The sequence below is a fragment of the Octopus bimaculoides genome, chromosome 5 (genome assembly GCF_046866305.1).
Source record: "Octopus bimaculoides isolate indiv1 chromosome 5, ASM4686630v1, whole genome shotgun sequence".
NCBI classification, from domain to species: Eukaryota; Metazoa; Mollusca; class Cephalopoda; order Octopoda; family Octopodidae; genus Octopus; species Octopus bimaculoides.
Window position 1 is genome coordinate 106,759,720 of NC_142932.1, and position 21,961 is coordinate 106,781,680.

General features: G+C 33.1%; 1 protein-coding gene across 10 annotated transcripts in view; it reads left to right on the plus strand.

Moving 5' to 3' along the window:
- Positions 1-21,961, plus strand: part of LOC106883587 (N-alpha-acetyltransferase 60) — a 140,553-nt gene that overhangs the window by 108,429 nt on the left and 10,163 nt on the right. For 8 of the 10 annotated variants that reach the window (XM_089352897.1, XM_089352898.1, XM_089352895.1 and 5 more), the window contains one exon: positions 16,931-17,964. The exons of the other annotated variants lie outside the window; for them this stretch is intronic. Coding sequence is in view for 4 of the 8 variants with exons in the window: in XM_089352898.1 (XP_089209024.1) it covers positions 16,931-16,956 (26 nt within the window). In the remaining 4 variants the exon portion in view is untranslated. Of the gene's footprint in view, positions 1-16,930; positions 17,965-21,961 lie in introns of those variants that run through there. 10 annotated transcript variants of the gene reach the window in all.

The window sequence follows — 21,961 nt, forward strand, 5'->3', positions numbered from 1 at the left end:
TGTGTGTGTGTGCAGTATGTATGTATATACCAATGTATACAAATGTTTGCTTTAAGTATTGTTATAAATAAACACAGCCAAAACGTTAATGGAAGGATCACCTAATACATTTCAGTAGAGAATTACATCTTGTTTTTAAATGGAAAACATTAACAGAGGCATTGAGGTTTCAATTCACTTGCCTTTGTCAGACTGTAATTTTATTCTCTTTTGTTTGCCAGAACTTTATTGATATTTTTTATTCTTCTTGTAGATGGGGGCTTAGTGGTTGCAAAGTGTAGGTGTGGTGTAACAGTGAACATACACTTGTATGTAAATGTGTGTGTGTGTGTGTGCGTACATGCCCTTTCCATGCTGGCATGTGTTGAACAAGTTACTGCCTTCTTAGACAGGTCGAGGAACCACATCTCAACTATGATTTCTATAACTGGATACATCTTCTAACACTGACCACTTTATGGAATGTACCGGGGATGTTTTACTGAGACACAGGCAATAGTAAGGTTGCCTAGTACCCTGCAGGACAAAAGGGTCCCTACTATTTTATGTTGACTCTGTTCAGGGCAATATGGCCGAGAAAGGAGAAAGTGAGAAAAGAAGACAATTGCAGAAGATGAACTAGGATATCTGAGACAAAGAATCAAAAATATGAAGTGGGGAAATACAATGATTAGGATGACAGTGTGGAAGAGGAGAAGTAAGGGAGTGACAGTGCAAGGAAGAGTAATGGCTGAGTGTAACAAGGGACAGTAACGGCAGAGAGTAATAGGAGAGAGACATAAATGGCAGTTGCATATTCACTGGTAATAGAGAGTGTGAGTGAGGGATAGTTGTAGGAGTGGTTGGAAGATGTGATGAATATCAATAATGAGTGAGTTGTAGCTAACACACAAAACACTCACCCTTATATATATATATATATATATATATATATATATAGTGGAGGCACAATGGCCCAGTGGTTAGGGCAGCGGACTCGCGGTCATAGGATCGCGGTTTCGATTACCAGACCAGGCGTTGTGAGTGTTTATTGAGCGAAAACACCTAAAGCTCCACGAGGCTCCGGCAGGGGATGGTGGCGAACCCTGCTGTACTCTTCCACCACAACTTTCTCTCACTCTTACTTCCAGTTTCTGTTGTGCCTGTAATTCAATGGGTCAGCCTTGTCACACTGTGTCACGCTGAATATCCCCGAGAACACGTTAAGGGTACACGTGTCTGTGGAGTACTCAGCCACTTGCACGTTAATTTCACGAGCAGGCTGTTCCGTTGATCGGATCAATTGGAACCCTCGATGGCGTAAGCGACGGAGTGCCAACTCACACACATATATAATAAATGCTGACATAGGTGAATGATTCAGAAGTTTGCTTTGTAAATATGGGGCTGGATTCAGTCCCCACAGTACTTGACAGGTGCTTATTTGATAGATGACCCCCCCCCCTCCACTAATGAGGAAAGGTAAAGCTGACCTCCACAGGATTTAATTTCAAAATGAAAAGAAGTATAATTAAATACTTCAAATCATTTTCTCTGCCCCTCTTTTGATTCTACCAGTCAATCCTTTCTATTATAGGTGCAAGGCCTGAAATTCTCAGGGAGGGGCTTAGTCAATTACATTGACCCCACTCTCAACTGGTACTTAATTTATCAACCCCCAAAGGATGAAAAGTAAAGCCGACCTTTGTGGAATTTGAACTCAGAACATAAAGATGGATAAAATGCCACTAAGTATTTTGTCCAGTATGCTAATGATTCTACCAGTTCACTACCTTAATAATAATAATAATAATAATAATAATAATAATAATAATAATAATAATAATAATAATGATGATAATAATGATGATAATAATGATGATAATAATGATGATAATAATAATAATAATAATAATAATAATAATGGCTTCTCATCTTAACTGATTGGAAGTGTTATCATGTACATTGTTTTGTCTTGGTATAAAAGATGGGCTACAGCAAATATTCTACTCAATACCACAGATTTGCTTGTCATTTCTTTGACCGTAACCAGTTGAGCATATCCCTTAGTGGCTGACGATATGTGCATCTCTGATCATGAGCAGAAGTAGTGGGGGAGCATCATAGCCATGTGTCGAGAGGAGTTATTTGGGGTTTGGATAATTCACCTTTGGAAACATGAGTGTTTCAGTCAATATCCTTAAACAACCCTTATTCAGGGACCTTTTGAGTGGGATGGGCTACTCAACTGGAAGAAAATTCTAACTGGGCCCCACCTGCAAAGTCATGCACTGTTTATCTTGATATGAGATCACCATATCGCGCACATATTATTGTGATGCATGTGCCTGGTGTACCCTTATCAGACGGGTAGTCATGATGGGTATACTGGGTTTTGTATATTTTACCCCAATGTCAATTCGATGGCATGCACTGCTCTCTCACTCAATAATAATAGTAATAATAATCCTCCTCTCTACTAAAGGCACAAGGCTTGAAATTTTGGCGGAAGGGACTAGTCGATTGTATCAACCCCAGTGTTTCACTGGTACTTAATTTTTCAACCCTGAAAGGATGAAAGGCAAAGTCGACCTTGGCGGAATTTGAACTCAGAACATAACGACAGGTGAAATACTGCTAAACATTTCATGCAACACGCTAATGATTCTGCCAACTCACTGCCTTAATAACAACAATAATAATAAACACACATTCATACAAGTGCAAGATCAGAGCTTACCTACCAGAAACTACCATGCAAATGTCCTTAAAGATGGATCATGCAGAATTTGTGGAAAATTCACAGAGACAATTGATCATGTTGTTTCTGGCTGCCCAGTTCTCGCTGAAAAGGAGTACCTCATAAGACATGACAGACTAGGGCAGTACGTCCACTGGGATGCTTGTAAATACTACAAAATTAAATCCTATGATAAGTGGTACAGGCACCATCCAGGGGATGTAGTAAACGGTGAGGGCGTCACCATCCTTTGGAACTTCCCAATACAAACAGACAGAAAAATTGACTCCAATTGACCAGACATTGTGATCAAGGACTGCAATAGAGGAACTTGTCTGTTAATAGATATATGTGTCCCACAAGATCAAAATGTCTCAACAAGGAAATACGCAAGCCTTTTTCATTATTAAGATCTGCAAATTTAAATCACAAAAATGTGGAAGCTTAGTACTCTGATAATAAGAGTAATAATTGGTGCATTGGGAATGATAAAGAAGGGAGCTGAGAAGAATATTAAGCAGCTCCCTGGTAACTCCAACCTCCGTGAACTACAAAAGATAACCTTGATGGGTACAGCCCATATACTAAGGAAAGCACTCTCCATCTAAAATGGAATAAATGTGGTGATAATTTTAGCATGCATAGCAAAACAAAAGTGCCCTTGCTACTCTTGGCCTCTGGAGGACGCCCAGTACTAGGGCAGCTGAAATAAAGCTATAGGGAAAAGAAACCATAAATGATAATGTTAATAATGATAATGGTTTCAAATTTTGTCACAAGGGCAGCAATTTTTGGGGAAAGGGTTAAGTTGATTACATTGATCCCAGTGTTCAATTGGTACTTATTTTATCAACCCCGAAAGATGAAAGGCAAAGTTGACCTCGGTAGAATTTGAACTCAGAACATAGCAGCAGACAAAATCCCGCTAAGCATTTTACCCGGTGTGCTAATGATTCTGTCAGCTTGCCGCCTTAATAATAATGATGATAATAATAATAATCTGTACTTATTAGCAATTAATATGTCTATTGCTTGTGTGTATAGCATGTCTATATTTGTATATGTGTATGTGTGCATGCATATGTCTGTACTAAATTGAAACAAACATTGTTGCCCTTTGTAATTTGACATACTTTTTGTTTTTTAATACCTTTTAATGAACATTTTTCTGTGACGATAGGGATTTGAAGTATTAAATATTAAATAAAAAATGAGAAAAGGCAGAAATGATATTTAGACAAAGTGCCCCATTGGGAAACAAATACAAAGATATAAGAATGAATTGCACTAAATAAGGACCAATTTGTTTTTATTTCAATAGTTATTCGTACAAACCCCACAGATAGACACTTATCATTGACTAGGTCAATTTTCAGGCTATAGATATTTCATCCATTTATCATCCATATATCATCACCACCACCACCATCGTCGCTGTTGTCATTGTCGTCATCATCAGCGCATCATTATTGATTTAGTGTCCACTTTTTCCATGTTTGTATAGGTCAGACAGAATTTGTTGAGGCAGAGATTTTTTTTCATGGCTGGATGCCCTTCCTGTTACAAACCTTCACCCTTTTGTAGGCAGGGTATTATTTCCCTTGACCAGACATTTTCATTCGTGAAGGATGGAAACCAAACAACAGCCTCACTTGTATGATAGTGATACTCATTTGCAACCATCATGGGATGTCAGAACAAGGGTGCACATGTGCACACACTTACCGACCAACATAGCTATCTGCCTACATCCATACATATGTACATAAATACATGCATGCACACACACACACACACACACATACTGATTTAAAATTTTGGCTCAAAACCAGCAATTTCAGGTTAGGGGTAAGTCAGTTACATTGACCCTTGTCATTGACTGGTACTTGTTTTATCAACCCAAAAAGGACGAAAAGTAAAGTTGAATTTGAACTCAGAGCATAAAAGCAGACAAAATACTGCTAAACATTTTGCCTGACATTCTAATGATTCTGCCGCCTCACTGACTTACACATACATACATATTAATAAATATGTATACAATAGGCTTCTCTCAATTTCTGTCTACTAAATCTAATCACAAGACTCTGGTTGGTCTGGGGCTGCAAGTAGAACTCACTTGCCAAAGAACTGCGCAGTGGGATTGAACCTGAGACCACATAGTGGAGAAGCAAGTTGAGTGACTCTGTAGAAAGACCTTCTCTATTTCCAACTATTTTTATATAACTCAATGCTCAGTATGATAATGGATCTATCTGGAGCGTGACATATATTTGGTGAGAAACAGTAGGTTGCTCCGAAACTCTTGTTAAGTTATTTCCTTCCATATTACTGAAATAAAACAAGCTTAATTGGACAACTCAATAAACAATATAACAGTAGTGACAACAGATGTTCAGTAATACAATATTTGATGACACTAACCTCTGCTCACCTCACAATAGCTTAGATGCTATTTTTATGATTTCAGAAAAGGACTTTTAATTAATTATTAAAAACTTGTTAATAAGTTTTAGGAGACTCTAACTCATTACAGAAAAAAATGTTTATCAAATAGTAGTTTGTGATGTTGTTCTGTGAATGTGTATGCATGTGTGGGTGTGTGGATGAGTGCATGCATGCACACATACACACACACACATACACACACATGCACACACACACACACAAACGTACTCACATGCATATGTACATAGACGCAATGCACATGCGTCTGTGTGTGCTAATTCATGATGTTTATATACTTCTTTGGGTAGGTATGGTTAATAAATTTGGATCACTAGTCCAGTTAAAAGAAAGTCATCTCTGGTTTCAAAAGTCTGCCACATAACAGCCGTACTCAAACACTATTACCATTACAAAAGAGTAAACCATGAGGTTGAATCTGGAACTGGAGTCATTATGGCAGTTTCTGTGCCAACTCTGGTTCTAAGTTCCATTTTCTTTGTGCCATACCAGTGTTGTAGAGTATAGAAAACTGTTGTGTGATCAATAACTGGTTATCCACACCACCCTACCCAGGCCTGCACTCAAAGTAGACATCAGTGGAATAGTTCCATCGTCCTTTGAGAGTGACGGATGCCAAAAATATAATATACTTTGTATTATATATTCATATTCAAGTAACATATATACATACATACATACATACATACATACATACATACATACATATTTGTCTATGTGTGCATATGTGCGTGGGTATGTGTTTGTATGTTTGAAAGCCTGCAAATATAATTTCATGGTGCAATGACAGCCTCAGAACTTTCCTTCATTATAATTAATGAGCTGAAAAAATTTCTACTTGTAACCCTATCATTTGATGAATTAAATTTCCCTTGAGCCCCATTTAAATTTAATCTGTCTGTAACATTCTAAAATTCCATTATGCAAACTTTTTTTTTTTTATCAATGACCCCTTGACTTTTCAAGTAACTTTCATCATACATATGTCATCTTTTCACTTTTTTACTCACCTCATCTGAAAAAAAATAGTTGAATAGCTATATTGTTTTAAAGCTTTTTTTTCTTATATCGTTTTTCTCTATCAGCATACTTTGGTTTGAGCCAAGGTGGGAGCTTTTACAATGTAACAACCAAGTCTTCCTAAAAGAATTAACTTAGAAATGGTTCTTCGTATTTTAAGCTTTAAATCTTATCACAATACACCCCACAATAAAAAAAAAATAAAAACTGAAAAGGAAGGAAAGGAGTAGGATACTGATCAAATGCTGATGTTTGACCCAAATTGACCAACCTTGTATCTGCATAGAAAGGTTAGGAATGCCAGGAATCCATTACCTATGTTCTATTTTTAATTACTCTAATCAAAATTTTGGAGTTGTCTCATCTGTTTTCTAGTTCAGGATTGATCATTACACAAATGAATATTCCTTTTCACTTTTCTAACATAATGTAATAAGTCATGATATCATGGCTCAGAACATTACTTTCACCATTACATCAACATATCTTGGTTGTCTGTCGTGCACTTCTATATTCTTGGGCATTTGATAACTTTTTTTTTACTGTGGGTCTGGTCTTGTAATGTTGACTTGAAGCTTCTCAAGTACTGCAGTTTATACAGATCTATATTTAAGACATGAAGAATTATGTACATTATTTACAATTGACGGATATTTGTCCTCATCTTGTTTGTTGATAACACAACATTTCGGCTGATACACCCTCCAGCCTTCATCAGGTGTCTTGGGGAAATTTCGAACCTGGGTTCTCATTCCTAAGGTATTTTTCGATGTTGTTGTTGTTGGTATTATTATCATTATTATTATTATTATTATTATTATTATTATTATTATTACTATTATTATTATTATTCAGGTCACTGCCTGGAATCAAACTCGTAATCTTGGTGTTAGTAGCCCATGCTCTTAACCACTGTGCCATATGCCCATGGGCATATGGCATAGTGGTTAAGAGCGCAGGCTACCAACCTCAAGATTCTGAGTTTGATTCCAGGCAGTGACCTGAATAATAATATTAATAAGAACAACATTGAAGAATACCTTAGGAATGAGAACCCAGGTTCAAAATTTCTCCAAGACACCTGATGAAGGCTTGGAGGGTATATCAGCCGAAAAGTTGTGTTAACAACAAACAAGATGAGGACAAATATTCGTCAATTGAAAATAATGTAAATAATACTACAGTTTATGTTTATCCTAACAATACATTAGAAAATAATTGTTTTTTAAAATTAAGTTATATAAAATTAAAATTTCTATATTGCTTTACTCATCTAGGCCATTTTCAAACCTAAATTCTGGCCAAAGAACTTGATTAATTTATTAATCTATTAATTTATTCTAGGCTTTCTTCTGCTTCTCCTTGCACCTATAATGTTTAATCATTTTGAACCCTGTATGTACAGTGGTTTGTTCTTGAATCAAAGTCTCACATTTCATATTCTGAAGCAATTCCATTTCATATTCTTCATGTTGCAGCATGGAAGATGTTTGTAAGCCATTGTAAGAACACAAAAAGCCTTTAGATTCACTTCAACATTTAAATTTAATTTGTATCAAAATATTTTCGTCGTTTTGAAACCGTCACCTGTTCATTGACAAAACTTCGTGCTGCATCTCTTGTTTCAGCACATCATCTCAGTCATGTAATACCTTTGGAAGATATATATCTCATTCTCTTATATTCTATTTGTTCCTCTAAAAATAACCTACTACTGCTGAGTTGTCACTATACTTAACTGATCAATTCTGATCATAAAAGGCAAGAGAGACAACTTCAATAGAATGTAGACAGTGGTAACATGAGCAACTATATGGTCATTGAACTAGCATAGAGTATCACTCAGCTTTGATGTTCCCTGAACTGTTATTTTGTATTCAATGTGCGAGTTATGTCCCTTTATTTATAAAATCGTTTTAGTTAATATTACAATAAGTTATTTATGTAAATGAATGAGCGAACTTTTGTTATAATTTACAATATTATTCCAGTGTGTAAAGCAAATGAATTTATTAAAACAACAATTTAGTTAATTCATTTGCTGTACAAATTGAAATGTTAACATTGTAAACAGAACATTTCTTAGTTCAAATTTAACTAATGTATATATAGTTATATAATCAATTCAAATAAACGAATAAGAACAGACAACAAGGACATGCATAAGAAATGTATTAGCTTGATGCTTGTTGAAGGGAGAGAATTTGATGTTTTGAGCATAGCTCTTCGTCAGAAAGGTGAAAAGGAAAAGTTCAAAGAAGGAAAAGAAATCGCCATCAACACACATGTAGCTTCATTGCTATGTGTGTGTGTGTGTGTGGGGGGGGATTCTCTCATTGTGAACAACAAATGAGGGTTCAGTAAAATAAAGTGGTGATCATATTCTATGGACATGAATGTCTCTCTTGAGGCCTGCTGGTGCTTTGCAAGCCTTTTTGGCAAATGGAACAAGTTCAAAGACTCAGTTTGCCTGAGTGCTTGTGGATCATTTACTATGTGTTTTCTTGAGTGGACGGCAAGGTCTGCTTTGCTTTGTGCCACAAAAGGACCAGTAAAGAATAGAAACAAAATAAATCCACCATAATAGTGGTTCTCAAACTGACGCATATCAACACCCCATCCAAAATATATGTAAATCTTTTTGCATGGTCACCTCCCTAACTCCTTTTATTAATAAGCAGACAAGATAGTTTGTATCCATTTCATTACTTCTTTTTTTGCCATGGTGCATTCTGGAATTAGGATAGCTATGATCCACTGTTGCTTCTGAAAAAGATCTTGGCTGGTTACCAATGTGTATATTACTAATGTGTATATACAGAGACAAGTTCTTGAGAATAACAATAGTGCAGTAGTCATTAATCTTGAATATTTGTATGCATATTTTCCAAAAGATATTATACATTTTTTTTATTATTTGGAACATAAGAAATACAAATCTTGATCTATCTTTCACATCTTGTATGTAAAAATAGGAACTAATAACGATTTATTTTGGCTGAAAAATAACCAAAATAGATATTGATAATATATTTTATTAAGCTTAGTTTAAAATCTTTGAAGGAAAAAAAATCAAAATGAACTTAAGTGGAATTTCAACTCATAACAGTTAGGTGCTAATCTAGGTATTGTAGAGTATTCTGTTCAGTGTGCTTCATGCATGTGTCCTCAGCATGAGGAGTGTGTAATAAAACTGATAATATTTTCTCATAAAGGATTTTTTAAAAACGACATTTATAGTTTTTCTGGAATTTTCTTTTTTATTAAGAGTTGAAGGTTACAATAATTGTGATATAGAAGTACTTGTATTAATATTCTTATATTTAAGAAGAAAATAGAGGTTGTGTGGTAAGAGGTTTGCTTCCCAGCCACATGGTTTCAGGTTCTGTCCCATTGTGTGGCACACTGGGCAAGTATCTTTTATTATAGCCTCTGGTGAGTCGATTTTATAGATGGAAACTAAAAGAATCCCACCATATATGTGTGTGTATGTGCATGCTCACATGTCTTTGTGTCTGTGTTTGTTCCCCCACACACACACACATGCACACACACACACACACCACTTGACAATCAGTGTCAGTGTGTTTATGTTCCTCATAACTTTGCAGTTCAGCCAAAAAGATGATAGAACAAGTACCAGACTTTAAAAAAAAAAGTATGGGGAAGATTCCTTCAACTAGAATTCTTCGATTCTTCAAGGCAGTACCCCAGCATGGCCACCGTTTTATGACTGAAACAAGTAAAAGAATAAGAGAATGTGTCATCCTCTGAACACCTTTTGGGCAGCACTTCCATCATCAGTGTGACAATATCCTTGCCACCACCACTGTTTATTTCTCTACTTTAGCTTTTACTCTCACAAAAATTGACTCATGAATGTCAAATGTAATTTTCATCCTTGAGTTTCATATTCCTAGTCAATTATCCACTCAAAGTTAACTAAAAATAACTTTCACATGAATGGATCTATGTAGCTTTCAACGTATGTACTCTATCATATTGGTCAGCAAATTGCCCGTAGTCATATTTTCTGTTGGTGTTCTGAGCACAGTCATTAGAATTACCATACATTAGTTGACAGTTCATAGCAGATAATCAATTTATCAACTTTAGTCAGTGTGTTAATAGTTCTCATATAGATATATATTTTTTGATTGTAGAGTTGTATGTATATATATATATATCTGTCAATAAGTATGAATGTTATGACTGTGTAAGAACTCCTGAAAGTGTATTGTTGAAATTTTTACTATTTTATATGATGTTGGAGAATTTAGAAAAGCTATTTTCTCTAAAACTTGTGCAATACACCACCATTTCATATAAGAAAGATACAACAAAGAAGAACCAATTGCTAAAAGTGATTCTGTATTGATTAAGTTAAAAAGTAGATTCACTCACAGCAGGATTTGAATATGGAACATGAAAGGATGTTAAATAATGCAAGGAATTTTGTCCAGTGTTTTATTGGTTCTGCCATCCTCAGTCTTTCAACAGAGGCAAAATAAATAATATCATTATAAATATTAACATTATCATAAATGATAACACATTATAAAAAGTATAAATAGTAGCAGAAATATATGTTAAACATACTTCATGTGTTAGAAATTTTAACTCTAACTCAATGTTAACATTTTTAATAGATAGAACATTAAAAAATCCTACTAGAAATAAATATGCAGTGAGAAAAATAAATTGTTTAGTCAATGACTAATTTTATTTTCATTTTTATAGTGTGTGTACAAGAGACAACTCCTCACATATTTCTGTATTATTCTGACCTTATCTGTAAATTGCATTATGGGCATTTGCCAAATATATTAGACTGTTCATTCAATTGCATAGGAAATGAAAATTAAATGTAAATATATTAGTAACCAATAAATTACCAGTTAGAGATTAAATATGTTAATTACCAACAAACTGAAACAAAGTGATTTGTTCTTAAATGTGTTTTAACACAAGTCGCTTTCCACAAATTAAGATAAAACTGATCACATATCTACAATGTTTAAACATATTATTTTTCAAGTGAAATTTTAAGGTATTTTTGTAAAAAAACAAACTTTGAAGTGCTGAATGAGTTGGTATATTACAGAAAATAAAGGAAATCTCAAATGCGGAATAGCTGTGAAAACAGCTTAGAAGATCAGATAAATACTCTTAGAAGATGGAAAAAAGTGATTAGAAAGCTGGAATTTGAGAGGTACAGGGTTCAATTTTCTGTAGTGGCTTGCTGGCCACTTTTTCCTGTCTTCTAAGAGTATTTGCTCAATCTTCTAAGCTACTTTCACTGTTATTCTGTGCTTAAGATTTCCATTTTCTTTAAAATATTATTAATAAATAAACTCACATATGAAATTATCTTTATATGGCTGGCTACACAACACTGAAAAGGCTAAAATTCATCTCACATTCTCTCTGGCCACTGTTAAGACAAATTTTCATGTCTCTCTGTTATTTATTGTGTTTTAACTCAGCATATCCATAAGAAATGTTACTTCAGGATAAATAGCACAAGAATAGGTTTACCAACTGTGTGTATATAAAATTAAGTATGACACTGTAGATGGAAAATGAGGTTGTATAATTTTTATGTATTTGCTTTTAAGGGATGTAAATCTTCATTTGGGAAACAGAAATGGGTTGTAAACTTGGTAGGCAACAAACTTATTGCTCATCTCCACCCCTCACCTTTACTATCTGAAGAATCATTAAAAAAACCCAGTAGTTGCATATGTTAACAGCAATAATTGTGTAACTAAATGCATCTCTATTCATAAAGTTAGATTATTAAATCATCGCCATCATTTTAATGCCTTCTTTTCCATACTTGCTTGGGCCAGATGGAGTTTTTTGAGGTAGATTTTCTACAGCTAGATACCCTTCCTGCCACTAACCCTCACATGTTTCCAAGCAAGCTAATATTTCCCCATGGCCAGGCATTAAGCAACGTCAAGACAAGGAGACACAAACACACACACACACACACATGCAACAGGCTTCTTCACAGTTTCCATCTATCAAATCCGTGTACAAAGCTGTGGTTGGCTTGGGACTATAGTAGAAGATACTTGTCCAAAGTGCCATACAATAGGACTGAACCTAAAACCATATGGTTGGGAAGCAAACTTTTTAACCACACAGCCACACCTGCACCTATATGGAAATGGAAACAAGGAAATATTTTAACATTACATAGAATCAAACTCATTATGCATTGCCATTTTTCTTCATAGAGATAATATCCTCCTAATCGAAGCTATCATTTAATAATACTGATTAAACATCACAAATCTATAATATTTGGCATGAAGAGGGGCTTGAATCGAAAATATCTTTTATTTATATCTCATAAAAATAATTAATTGCACATCTCTACCACCCTTGTTTATTTCATTCCTCTGTATTTGGCAACATACCAGGATCTGTATCAGAAGAAATTATTAGCGAAAAACTAAAAGTTACTGCTTGTATGAGAAAATTAAGTGATTGCACTCAACGGTCTTCAATAAAGTAATATTTTAATTTTAGATCTCTAATGTGGAAAATTTAAAGGTTAAATTTTGTTCAAATAAATTAGTAAATGAGTAATTAAGGGATTAATAACATATATGCATACATATTATATTTATAATCTATTTCAAAATATAGAAGATAGATGTGTGTGTGTGTGTGTGTGTGTGTGTGTGTGTGTGTGTGTGTGTGTGCACATGCATTTGTACATGACTATGGAGTTATATGCTGTTGGTATTCATATACTGTTACTAGCATTGTGCAGTTTCTACAGCCAAGGTCCTTAACATTCAATTGGCCCAGTTCTCCAAGCTTTTGCTAGTTGCCACAAAACAGGAACTTATTGCTATGAGTGTTAACCACAGGTGAAAAATAATGACTGTTTTGTGAGCGTGCAATGTCCAATTCAAATCTTTCCCTGGACATAGTTTGGTGAATGATCAATTCTATGCAGCTGACATGCCCCTGATATATGTAGTATATAAACAAAGTCTTCAGGGGTATTTATTGAACTCGGCATGTGTATGTGTGTGTGTGTGTGTGAGAGAGAGAGAGAGAAAGAAAAGTTTCAGGTTATCTTCACATCTATACTTCCTCAACTGCATTATTAATTATATTGTTAATCATTTTAAACTTGCATATATGTATATATGTAGTATGTGCTGGGATCCCAGTTATACATAAATATATACGGCTGGGATCTCAACAGGTGCTGTTACTCTGAGTCAGAGCTGGCCTGAAAACAATACTGGCCAAGAGGTGCAGTTTATAGTCATACCCATTTGCAAGTATGCAAATATGTTGTTTCAATTCTATGCCATGGTAATGTATATAAAGAACACTAGCAGATAACATATTGTTTCAAACATGGCTGTATGTAACTCAAACTCTGCAAATATTTTGATTTTGGCAAATGCATTTGGGAGAAATAAGTTTAAATTTGTTAAAAATGAATCAGAGATTTTGGGAGAAGAGAGAAATAGAAAACTGGGATGTTTTGTCTTTCCTAACTGTGAACTGAAATTTTGACTTTCTGAGAGAAAAACAATAGTAGCAATGGTCTCTTTCTCTCTCTCTCTCTCCTCTCCTCTATCTCTTCCTCCCCCTCTCACTTTATATACATATATATATATGTGTGTGCGTGTGTATATATGCGTATATATATATATATATATATATATATATATATATATATATATATATATGTGTGTATGTGCATATATATATATATACGTATGTGTATATATATATATATATATATATATATATATATATATATATATATATATATATATATATATATATGTGTGTGTGTTTTCAAAATATACACTTGTTTAGTGATGGCAAACTTTTGATAAATATTTATAAGTTAAAGTCTGCCTGTTAGAAGTTTTATTTCCCAGTTGTTGATTTTATGTTAATACACAAAAATTTTATTTTTGAGTAGTTGTTTTTATACAGAATGAAAACGTCCAAGTCAAATAGAGCTAACTTCAGATCCATGAAATCTGTGGCATCAAAATATTTTATAAATATTTTATTTTTCCTAATTCTCTGAGCTGCACAAATCTAGAAGAGATCTGTTCAGTCACAACCTTTTGAACTTCTTTAAACTGTTTTGCATATTGTTCAAAATTTTTATAACTAGTTTCTTCAAAAACTTTCTTTGCCCTTGCAAAGAACTTAAAACTTTTATTATCTGATTCATGTTGTAATATGTTGAGTTTTCTCTCAAAACTCTTAATCAAGCCAAACAGCACATCAACTGATTTCCTAAAACTTGGAAGTTTAATTTTAAATTCATTCAAATGCAATAAATAAATCCATGAAAAAACTAAGTTTACTGAGTCAAGCAAAATCATTTAACTGAGGAAAATCATGCTCCATGTTTTTGTTTTAAATAACAATAGTCTTATTTTACTTAAACATTCAACAAATCATTTAAGTATTTGATTATGCCTGAACTATCATACATTATTGCACATTATTAAACTGAATCAACTTCATTTAAAGGTAAATTATATTCTTGTTTATTTAAAATCCTGGTTGTTGTCAAATTGGCTATTTTTGTCACACCTCATCAATCACATTACGAAAATCTTTAAAGCTTACTTCCTGCACACAATGCTTCCAGATGTATAATACACTGAAAATAAATAAGGAAATGACCAACAAACTTTGTAAATTGCCCTACAATACCAGTTTTCAACCTACTGTATTAGGGATATCATCAGATGTAACCAAAGCTATTTGTTTTTCATGAAACATATTAACAACACCATCACTTGTGCATTTTCCTGATGCAAACTATAACTTAATCAAGTCTTAATGAATAGGAGAAAATATTGTACAATAATAGCAAGTCAAGTTGATGACATAATGTCAGTGGTCTCATCAAGACAAATAGAAAATAACTGTAGGTATTTAATTGTTTTTGAACTTTATTTTCTATGTTAACACTTGTTTTCTTAACTTTGTTTTTAACATCATTTCTAACTCACATACTTATAATGGTGTTCTTATTATGAAAGCCATTAGATAAAAATGGGGCATTTTTAACAGAAGCCTCATTAAAAATTGCCACCATCACTTAGTGATTTTCCATTATCAACAATAATATATGAAATACTAAAACTTGCAGCTTGTAAATGATAAATTCTTGTTGAGAACTTAAATAAATTCTGTTGTTTCCACTTTAGCTGTCGGGATATATGTGCTTTGTGGTCTTCAATAGTTTTTTTTTTAAGAGTAACTGGTGTTGGGTGTGAAAATGCTTTTTACATTCCTAGTTCTACTCACAGCTGCCTCATCACACAATATACAAAGAAGTTTATCAATCTTATCTAACTCATAATTTGTTCTGCCCACTAATCTGAAAATTTCGTCCACTTCACTTTTGTGATAATTTAATTTTTTTAGTATTTATTTTATTAATTGTTCATGTCATAATGATTAGATTTAGAAAATAAGAATGAAAGATTTGAAGGAAAAGAAGAGCTAAAGTCATATGCTTGTCATATTGTGTTAGCAGCCTACGATGAGTTGCAACTTTTCAATTTATGGGTTCTAATTTAAGAATAGTGTCATTAGATATCTACCCACACCCCATCTAATGTGAATTTTTTTTTAAGGACTGCTATTTAAAATTTTTAAAATTCTTTGTATAATTTAGTGAACTTTTTATAACATATATTATTAAGGAAACTAGTTATCTAAAAACCTGCTGCATGTCTCTGCTGATATGCATGTCATAGGTTCACTCTTTATCTAGTTCTATAATAATATTTATATAAACATTTGTTAAATTCTACCTATTAAAAAACGTTTTTTTTTTTCATAATTATTTATGTTAGCATAGATAGTAAGATTTTAGTTTTTCATTTTTTTTTTATTGATTAATTTATTTTGGCTGCAGTAATTGTTTTTATATAGAAAGATCTCCAATTCCATGGGATATCATATAACCTACTTCGTGATAGGTAGTTTATGCTTTGTAACCTGCACAGTATTGTACAGGTTACAAAATCTGTACAATTACTAGTTTCTTTGGACCTTACTTATTACTTTGTTGAATGATTAGAACATTTGATAATTGGACTATTGATTATGGTTTGAAAATGTTACAAGAATTGTTTTGTGTTCTAATAAAGTACCAGCTTGTCTTAATCTGCCTCACTTAAGAATAATATCTATCAAGACATCCTATTGGTGATTTGATGTTTGAAAATAACCAATACCATAAGTAGTGACCTAACTAAAGGATTAAGTTTCAATAAATAATATCTTTTAATAGTGTTTTTTGTGGGATGGTTCATCTAAAATTTAAGCAGGAATTTCAAAAAAAATTGCAATTATTTAGGAATCTTCCATGCTGGATGATAGATTTATTGTTGAAGGGTAACATCATTAAGAATATAACAAACTTTCTTAAATTTAGTGACATGCTATCTTAGTTTAGCAGCTAATCAACTTTCATAAGCTTTAGTATTAGCCTCCCCCACACATACAAATAGTCCTCACATACAAATTTTATGTTGCTTGCTTGTGTGTTCTGCTGATGCCTGTACAGTGGCATGTTTTGTACAAATAATATTCTGTGTTCCCTACATTTATATTTCTTTCTGTTAATATCTTCCTCCTAATTTATTACCCAGTCTTATTTTTCTACTTTGGTTAAACTGTGTGCTGTTGTTTTCATTTCAGGATTGACTCTGATTAATTATAACTAATACTATTCTCACGACCACTTCAGCAACGAGAGCCACTAATATCATTGTTATTTTCATCCTCATCATTATCACTACCACCACCACCATCATAGTTAACACTTGAAAGCAATAACACACATTCCAGCCAGTTCTCATCACATAAAGAGCAGCAAGAGAATATAACCGCTAAAAACAGTTAAAGGTGATCAGATATTCAAGAATTCACAGATTATAACTAAGGAACATGGACAAGCCAATTTTCTTTTATGTTCTTTCAGGACTCTGTAAAAACTGATTTTCTTCCATCTAAATTTTTCTGATTGTATCTTATTAACTGGATCAGCTATGGCAAAGCTACAGGCTTGGCACCACAACTGTGATTTTGACAATGTTAATCAATCTGGCATCAGAACAACTTCTTGCTTTGACATTATATCGTTTTGTGGAAGAAGGAAAAGAAGAAAAGGAATTTTATTAAATTATTATGTAGGGTGTTAAAAAAAAAAAAAAACGTTTCAAACTAATTCTGTCTTCTGTAACTTCTATCCAATGGATTCATTTATTTCAGCTCCCATATAAACAATTTGTTGTTTTTCTCTCTCTTTCTTATCCCTACCTCTTTTCTCATTTTTCTTCTTTCTGCTCTCACATCTTAATTATCTTTCTTTTGTTTCCTCTCATTCTGTATTCAGTAACTTCTATCTTTATAGTAGATGTGATATGAACAAATTCTAAAATACTATTTATTTGTTTTGTTTATCAAAATTTCCATTTCTCTTTCTTCAAATTGCTTTACTTTCCCTGACCCTTGTCACTATTTTCTCTCAAATTTCTCCCGTTTCTTTTTTTTATTAATTTTATTTTTCTGTACTTCAATTTTTATGAAAGTTGTTAATGTGTTAAAATGTTAGTTGTATGTTATAAAGATATATATATAAACCTTTCGCTTTCAAGTGGAAATGTTCCTTTTACTTTTAACAATTGTTCAAAGAAAAACGATTAAAAATAAAAAAAAATTACAAATATGAATTTGGGGTTTTTACATGTTATTTTAAATATGTTGTTATTTTCAATTGTTCTGCTTACTTAAGAATTAATTAAAATTAAATTATTATGCTTTAATCTTTTCATTACATATTTTTCACTGCATTTTATTTCATTTCCATTATAATATTTAAGTAACATTATACCTGGTCTCAATCAATATTTTAATGAAAAGAATTGAGATAACTTGACTGGGTGAAAAATTTTTTGTTTCTTAAATCAAATATTCAACAATATGGATCATAAACATATTAATGAACTGCCTGGAATTTTTTTTCTTTGTTAGTCATCCTAGAGCCTTAGCAGATATGAAAATACTTCTGTAGCACAGCTAAAATAGTACTGTAGGTAAAGTGGAGTGAAGTTAGTGCTAATGATGTTCAACTTAAATTATTACAGGTTAGTGGACAAACATTGATCGGGAAGAAACTTTTTTGATAGGAACTGCTTTGGAGAATAAAGACTGAGAAAAGTGTTTAGTCCAGGATCTGTTGAGTGTAACTCAGCAGAGTAATGGAAGAAAGAAAAGAGAAAGTAGATACAAGTGGTAGATGAATTGTCAACAAATTTAATAGAATGGGTATTGCTGCAAAGGTGTACAGCTCAATGGTGAGACAACGGTTTTAAAAGTCTTATTCATTTTTAACTTACTTGTCCAGAAGATATCAAATATTTCAAGTGTTTTGAAATAATGGTGTCTGATGAGTAAAAGGTTTGCCAAAAGTATTTGTAAAAATAACTGAAAAATCTCTAGCACAATGATAGATCTACAACAAAATTTCTGATAGCTTTGTTATATAATTTGGCTTGCTCAAAAAGTAAAAATATATAGAATATTTTTGGAACTTTCCAGTGTTTGAAAAATATTAATATATATATATATATATATATATATATATATATATATATATATATATATATATATAATCAAAATAAGCAACAAGATATCAAGAAGTGATGCAGTACAACCATTTTAAGTGGCTCTGTTTAATTGGACAATGCAATCATTGCATCAATATAAATGCTGGGTTATCCTCAGCTGCACAAATAAATAAATAGAATTTTAATCAGTTGGACACATTAATATAATTATGCTCAAATACACTAATAGAGCAAGAAGATAGAAGAAATCCATGTTGTCGCTATTGTAGCTCAGAATATAAGTTTATTGGGGTCTTAGCTTGTAAAGGATGGTGGTTCATTTTTAATTTGTCTTTTTATGTTTAGAATGGAGGGCAGGAGTGAGTTGACAGTTCATAGCTAGGTATGGTCATATATATTGTCAAGATTTTAAGAGTAGTATAAAGTAACTGTCTATAAAGGAGACTGGATAGGTGAAGACCTCAAATCAAGATATTAATCACCAGTTAAAGGGGCAAGATGCTAATAAAACTTATGATGTTAATACAGAGGAAATTTTATCATGGGGTACAATGGGTGATTGTTTGAGTATAATTATATTAATGTGTTCAGGTGATTAAAATTCTATTTATTTATTTGTGCAGCTGAGGATAGCCCTGCATTTAAATTGATGTAATGATTGCATTGTTCAATTAAATGGAGCTGCTTGAAACGGATGTACTGCATCACTTCTTGATATCCTGTTGCTTATTTTGATTTTATTCACCTTACTTTGAGCTGTGCTGATAATACTGGACTGACTTGGTGCTTCAACTTAAGTACCTAATTCAAATGAATCTTAATTATTTCTTATATATCATCATTATCGTTTAACGTCCGCTTTCCATGCTAGCATGGGTTGGACGATTTGACTGAGGACTGGTGAAACCGGATGGCAACACCAGGCTCCAGTCTGATTTGGCAGAGTTTCTACAGCTGGATGCCCTTCCTAACGCCAACCACTCAGAGAGTGTAGTGGGTGCTTTTACGTGTCACCCGCACGAAAACGGCCACGCTCGAAATGGTGTCTTTTATGTGCCACCCGCACAAGCCAGTCCAGGGGCACTGGCAACGATCTCGCTCGAAAATCCTACGGGAGCCAGTCAGGCGGTACTGGCAACGGCCACGCTCAAAATGGTGCATCTCATGTGCCACCCGCACAAGAACCAGTCCAGGGGCACTGGCAACGATCTTACTTGGCTTGCCTGGTCTTCTCACGCACAGCACATTTCCAAAGGCCTCACCACCTCAGCCTAGGTCTTCCTGGGCCTACCTCTTCCACGGGTTCCCTCAACTGTTAGGGTGTGGCACTTTTTCACGCAGCTATCCTCACCCATTCTCACCACATGTCCATACCAGCGCAATTGTCTCTCTTGCACGCCACAACTGATGCTTCTAATGTTCAGCTTTTCTCTCAAGATACTTACACTCTGACGGGAATTCACATTGACATTACACATCCAACGGAGCATACTGGCTTCATTCCTTGCGAGCTTACGTATGTCCTCAGCAGTTACAGCCCATGTTTCACTGCCATGTAGCATGGCTGTTCGTACGCATGCGTCATACAGTCTGCCTTTTACTCTGAGTGAGAGTCCCTTTGTCGCCAGCAGGGGTAAGAGCTCTCTAAACTTTGCCCAGGCTATATATATATATATATATATATATATATATATATATATATATACACACACACATACATGCATACATATGTATGTATATATATATATATATATATATATATATATACACACACACATATATATATATACACACACACATACATACATACGTATGTATATATATATATATATATATATATATACATACAAAAATTTAATGAATGGAGTAAAACGCATATTTTAACTGCATATTTTATAATATATATGCATACATATATATGTTTATTTTTATGTTTAAGTTAAAAAAACCCAATTAAACATTAAACTGAAGAATGACTCAATCCTTTTTTTTTGTAGGAAACGTATCTATTAAACTTTTATAAGAAAAGATGCTTCATAATTTCAGCCTGCTGACAAAGGCTAGCAAATTTTCAAAGTTACTGTAACCTACCTTTACATATATATATATATATATATATATATATATATATATATATATATATATATATATATACACACATACACACACATTGGTGGGTATGTCATACTGACGTATATTAATTCTCCAAAAGAATGTCATATTACTCCTGAATACGCAGACTCATTCCATTATTAAAAAGTCATATTCAGTATTTTTATTATGCTCTTATAGTCAACCCATTAAACTTAGTTTAACTTATTTCTTTAATTAACAATGTTAGATGCATGTTAATAGGCATTTACAGGCATTTGTATGACTATATGTACATGTATTTGTGAATATGTTAAAATATAGATCTCTAAACACGTTTTAAAATGTGTGTGGGGTAGAATGCACACAAAAGCATATATGTTCATATTAACATCATTTTTAACTGAATATCTTAAATAATGGTTTGAAGTACTCATTGTAACAAGTAGATATACATAAATATAAATATTAACATATACATGCACACATATACATGCACACATATATATCTATTGATAGATGGACTTACATATACAGATATGTGCATATATGTACATATTCATTGTATGTGTATGTGTACACACACACACACACACACACACACACACACACATATTATCTGAAAAGTATAGTATTAAATACACATCATGGCTGATTTTCCCCAATTGGTTTCACATAAAGAATACAATGGAGTGTGAGGTAACAATCCAGTTATGTAACTTTACGCTCATCAGAGTTAGCCAGTACATAACACTCTATTGTATTCTTTATGCAAAACAGATTGGTAAGATCAGACTTGATGGATATTTAATACTATACTTTTCGGATAACACACCCACTCTACAGACACATATACAAGTGCATCTTTTCCTTGAATTATGGTCTCTTAGATGACTCTCACACGTGTGCGTATATATATATATATATATATATATATATATATATATAATTAATTAAAAAACAGAAAAAAACAACAAAAACAACATGACATGGTACAAGCTAAGTATTA